General features: G+C 39.3%; 1 protein-coding gene and 1 long non-coding RNA gene across 12 annotated transcripts in view; one reads left to right on the top strand and one right to left on the bottom strand.

Annotated features, from left to right (window-relative positions):
- Window positions 1–5,942, top strand: part of ERC1 (ELKS/RAB6-interacting/CAST family member 1) — a 150,411-nt gene that overhangs the window by 79,975 nt on the left and 64,494 nt on the right. For all 11 annotated transcript variants that reach the window (XM_072400058.1, XM_072400056.1, XM_072400055.1 and 8 more), the window contains one exon: window positions 1,153–1,346. In XM_072400058.1, coding sequence (XP_072256159.1) covers window positions 1,153–1,346 — 194 coding nt within the window. The remainder of the gene's footprint in view (window positions 1–1,152; window positions 1,347–5,942) is intronic.
- LOC140323190 (uncharacterized) overlaps window positions 1–5,942 on the bottom strand; it is an 18,544-nt gene that overhangs the window by 5,463 nt on the left and 7,139 nt on the right. The gene's annotated exons all lie outside the window — the stretch shown is intronic.

Here is a 5,942-nt window from a genome sequence, read left to right as displayed (position 1 = left end):
TCCATCGTCCGTGGATCCGGCAGGTCGGTCGTCCGGACGATGGACGACACCGACTGTACACACGCCAGATTTTCGCCCGATAATTGGCCGATGTCGATTATCGGGCGATAAAAATCTGACGTGTGTACGCAGCTTAACAGTCATTTTTATCCTCTTGTGCATCATTTCATATATTTATTTATATTTATTTAGAACTCCGCTAAGCATTGTTTCTATCTAAACTTGTAAATAATACCCAAGTTTGACTACGCTTGTGTGAAAAAACATTACCTGAAAGAAATGAAAGCTCTCCTTATATTTTTGAATTGCCACCATATATCAGCTAAGGCAGAGGCTTCGCGGACTTGACACTCTCCATTGTTTTGTTTAGTGAGATCTACCTACTACATGCTTCATTAAATTTCAGACAAATCTAACCCACTGTATAGTTCCTGGGTAGAAATTTCAAGTATTGTTTAATTGGTTTACCACTTTTTCAGCCCTGTTTGGCTCACCTTTTGTTGTTTTGATGAAGACATTGTTTCCATTTGTTTCAAGTAATGCATTGATCAATTTTCCATATTAAACTTTACCTGCTGTAGTTGAGCAAGGCTTCTCCTCACCACACACACTTTATCTTCCAAAAAAATACATTTTTTTTCATGTGGTGTGTTGATCAGTCATACACGCTTACATTTTAAATACCTGTTTGCACCTGGTACAAGTCTATGTTTATTAATGTGTGCATCCCTACATCTGCAAAATAACATTAATTATTTATGTTGTGTGATCTAATCTTATTAGTATTCCAATGCACCTATTGGAATGCTGCACCACATGGCACTGTACTATAATATGGAGTGGTGCACTTGCCAGTCTGAGTTTTGGATTATTTAAATAGGCTGTGCTAATGCAGTGCATCCTAACACAGGGACATGCACATGCCCTAAAACAGTCTTTGTGTGACCATCCCTTCCCAGCATAACTGTCACAGGCACAGTACATAGACAATAATTCATTTTTGGCATCTGGTGTAGGCTTTTTAGCAAATTATGAGCTCCTCCATACCCCAGAAACTAAAAGGTTAGCTATCAGCTATTTTTTAAACTGGAGTTCTTTTAATGTTTGTCAGCCTGTTTTCTGTATCTTTTAAATGTACCTATTTCCCTTCAGGCTCAGGATGCAGCACAGGAGGCGAAATCCAACCCAGAAGTTAATGATCGGGTGCAACAGATGGAAAAGGAAGTGGCAAGGTATCGGGAGGAAGCCAGCAAGTCACAGGCAGAGGTGGACCGGCTATTGGAAATCCTTAAGGAAATGGAGAATGAAAAAAATGAAAAGGACACCAAGATCGCTGAGCTGGAAAGGTATGAGGCATGCTGGTGTTTGCTATGGATTCCTCTATCCCATTTTTTGCTATACTAGTTCGCTGGAAATCATGACTGCTTAATTCTCGATGATCCAAATCTGATTGGATACCTTGGGTAACAGCATCATCTTTGTGCCTTTTGCTGAACTTGTAAATAAACTGTGTTAAGTGGATAAAAGGTTTAAATAAGTTTGCATTGCCCACTCCTGAATTTCTCTTCTAGTAAGTGCATGCTTATCATAACTGTGGTGCAAACTTTAAAACAGATCAACCAATGTTTAATCTTACACATAGCAACTGATTAAGTGTTGTTTAGGCTTTGCTTACCTGCATCTAAATAATGACAACTGGATGTTTTTAACCAAAAATCCCCTCCATCTTGTCTTTTGTTTCTCTCAAAACCCTTGCAGTCTGTACGTCTCACAATTTTTTTTATGTGTTCGCTATGGATTACTGCTAAACATTTGTAGTTCACATGATACCCTTAAATTGCTAACCTAAGTTTTTAAAAGTACGGAGTCTAAGCCAGGGGTCGGCAAACTTTTTCCAACTGTGGCTGCAAGTGAGCAGCCTCAGTCTTCCGCTCATCCGCGGTGTAGACTCTGTACGTGTGCGCGTGCTTGGCATCGAAATGCCCCTTGAGATTCGACCACTTGAAAGTTCTGTTGCTGTCGTTGCACACTAAACACACCGCTTTAATGCTGTGTTGGACGAAGAATAATTCGTCAGTCCATTCAGGTTGAAGACACGACACTCGAGGTCAACCTTCCGGAGACTGGTAGCTGCACGTTGCTTTTGCTACTGTGCGGGATTTCAATTAAGCGGGATCCAACAATAAATAACTAGGGGGGACGTTTGGCTGGACTAGAATACTGGCTAGGCCGTATCCGGCCTAAAGGCCGGAGTTTGCCTACCTCTGCTCTAAGCCATATCAAAAGTTTTAATTTTCTTTCAACTTAGGTTAGCCATGATATTAGGGTATGACTTAAGCTACAAACTCCCCCTTACACACTCGCCTCGTCTCAATTTTGTATACAGGACCATTGCAGTGCTCAAACACAACCTAAAATCTTCTTTCTTCAGGCAAGCACATAATCTGAACTAGGTACTTCCAAGCAGTTACTGACCTTTCTCCATATCATCCTTTAGTACATTTAAAGTACATACCTCTACTGATTAAATTACAAATACAGACACCTTAGGATTGTAAGCTTAAAAGGGCAGGGCTTTCTCTCCTAGTGTTCCCTGTACTACTTTGTATTCATACATATGTATTCCACCACTATGTATGATATAATAGGGGAGTAGCTGAGGGGAGTGCACAAACTGTATTTCCTAATTATGTGTACAACTGATTTGTAAATACTCCCTTATTCGGCCTCACTATCCACTTTATCTGTATCCTCCTCTTTGCTGTTTGTGTCTGAACTATGTGTTATTCATTGTAAAGTACCATGGAAGATAATGACAAAAATCATCTTAACAATACCAATAATTGACTAATTACTCTATTTTTGTTTTTATTAGTTAATTCTCCACCAGAGGGCGATAAGTACCTGCTCATAGTGTTAGGTGATGTTTAATTAATACACTCATTTTAGTTTTACAACCATACCTGGGTTTCGGATTTGGACAGGAAAGGGATCTCAATGAGCACTTTTGTATAAAATGTTCCTATTAAAATGTAATTTGATAAATGTTAAAGCATTAGCAATTGTCAGCACTTTACAAACAAAACTAAGCCTACCACATCAATGCAATAAAAGTAAAGCTTTTTTTTTTTATATATACAAACTTCCTGGTATGTATTTATATTGTGAGAAGAAAACCAATACAAACTGTTCTGCTGTAGCTCAGGACATTTTCTTTTGCCACAGTATGCAGTAGCAACCGGAGGCACTGTACCTCCATCATCATAGCATAGGGGTTGCAGTGCTCAACCCAGAATTTTTTTTAAGCCAGGTGGGAAGAAATTGTAGGTGGGTGGCAGCCCCTGTATTGTGACCAAACTCTTTAGTAACCACCCAAAAACAGCCGGGTGGGTGCTGAAAACTTCCAGGTGGTGCGCCCAGCTAAAAGGGGCTAGGGAGAACCCTGGGTTGCTTTTCAGTTATTTTTTTTTTTTTAAATGATCCTACAACGTACCAAAACATTGGTGGTAGTATATTGATAAAAATGTACCTTAACTTTTGCATGTTAAAGACATCTATTGCCTTTTTGAGTAAAGGTTGTGGGATGATTTGGGATGTGGAATGAACACCTAGACAGTGGAATATTTATGTACCGGAAATGTACCCAGAGATCCTTAAATTGTAACTGTGACAAAGCGTGAGGAAAAGATCAGGGGATTTCCCTGGCGGCAGAGGGAAAGAGCTTTTTAGTGGCAGAGCATGAAAGCACAAAATAAATACAGACATAGATAAACTGCTTGCCCAATATATTCTATTTCTTCTTCAAGTCCCTGCGCCCTAACCCTTTATATATTTATTTATCATCCTACATGACCATGAAGTTCTTGCTGTGTATGGATGATCTGTTATGGTCCCAAGACAGCCTGGCAGCACATCATCCTAATCCTGCTTTATAGTAGTGAAGTAGAAGCGCCCTCCCAGTCTATAACCGCATTTCATACATCACTTGAGGAACCAAACATAGACAAATTTCTCTTATGGCTAGTTGCTAAAGGTGCTTTTCACCAGGGTTCTTGACTTAAAAATTGGACCATGGTGATGCTAAAAATCTGGCTTTGACGTAATCGCTTCTATTTATTATCCACTCGACAAGCAGGAGACTGCAACTCTGATGTGATTTGCTGCTTGGAGAACTTTAACTATGACTTGTCAGGGAATCTGTTGGAACTCTACAGAGAGCCACCAGCTTCAGAGAGAGTGCAAGAGTCCTTCCCTACAACATGCAGCCATGAGACAGACTTTTCGATGCAGACTGTTGCCTATTTTATTTTAAAAAGGAAAAACTGTAACCATTTTTAAGCACCTTCCTATTTTGATGCTCCTGAAATGATCAGCTGATTTAAACAAAGTTGATTTGAGATTTAAATAGTCTTTGGGGTTCTTCCATCCATCTGCTAATAAGACTTCTGTGGTACAACTCACAGTAACACAAAGTAAACCTTTCACTGTTCATTATAATTTGTTCTTCCATCTTTCTGATCAGGAAAGGGAAGGCAGCACTTTTCACTTTACTTGATAAGTTCTCTTTATGCTTCTAAAGTGACAGCTTCTCCTAACCTCCTCCACTGATATTTGCCTGCCTTGGGCTGCATTTTTCTGCCTACACTCTATACAAAAAGTCTCCACATGACAATTCTTGGTTTTGGTGTTTGGCCAAGAACTGTTCTTCCTTCTTTACTTTTGTCCCATCTATATTATGTTTATTACATGATCTCCTGCTACTATCTAATGTTGCGACTTGTTTGTTCAGTATTTATAGCCTCTGGACCTTTATTTTCTTTGTAGAAATAACAAGCGGTGAGCCAATAGCAGTTTTAATATAGAAACCTAGAAGTTTCTTTAAAGCAGACCTGTAGCTTAATAAAGTCATAAAGCACCCATTTACATGCAACTGCTAGTGTCTGTATGCTGGTTTTAGGGATCCTGGGAATTCTAAAACGTTGGACATTCTGTCCCTCACTCGAGCACTCAACTATTGGCCTATTGTTGTAATGGGAGCTCAGTTCAGCTTACATTGAATAAGGAGAGATGAAAAGTGTTGGGTCTGGGCCTCATATCATGCAAATACAGCATGTGTAATAGAGTTCCCCTGGGGTGCTTTTGCTGTGTTCCAAACTATCTTGCAAGTGTTGGGAGATGTCTGTTGTAGAATGTAATTCTGATCCCTTGCAGGAGGGTGCAACTTTGGGCTACTCCATTTTAAATTGCATTTCACTAAGCTTGCATATGTATCATGTTTTAGGAGGAAACTTCAGAATGATAATAATGTGATAGGTGGTCTGCTGTCTTCCTCTTTTTCTTCTCTTTATGTCTCTCTTGTTATAGGTCACCTTTCTTTATGTTCACTAATTCTTTATCTCTAACTTTCCTTTTCACTTTACTTGATAAGTTCTCTTTATGCTTCTAAAGTGACAGCTTCTCCTAACCTCCTCCACTGATATTTGCCTGCCTTGGGCTGCATTTATCTGCCTACACTCTATACAAAAAGTCTCCACATGACAGTTCTTGGTTTTTGTGTATGGCCAAGAACTGTTCTTCCTTCTTTACTTTTGTCCCATCTATATTATGTTTATTACACGATCTCCTGCTACTATCTAATGTTACGACTTGTTTGTTCAGTATTTATAGCCTCTGGACCTTTATTTTCTTTGTAGAAATAACAAGCGGTGAGCCAATAGCAGTTTTAATATACAAACCTAGGAGTTTCTTTAAAGCAGACCTGTAGCCTAATAAAGTCATAAAGCACCCATTTACATGCAACTGCTAGTGTCTGTATGCTGGTTTTAGGGATCCTGGGAGTTCTAAAATGGTGGTCTGCTGTCTTCCTCTTTTTCTTCTCTTTATGTCTCTCTTGTTATAGGTCACCTTTCTTTATGTTCACTAATTCTTTATCTCTAACTTTC

This window comes from Pyxicephalus adspersus, chromosome 2, assembly GCF_032062135.1.
Source record: "Pyxicephalus adspersus chromosome 2, UCB_Pads_2.0, whole genome shotgun sequence".
Taxonomy (NCBI): domain Eukaryota; kingdom Metazoa; phylum Chordata; class Amphibia; order Anura; family Pyxicephalidae; genus Pyxicephalus; species Pyxicephalus adspersus.
This window is presented reverse-complemented; position numbering and strand designations above follow the sequence as displayed.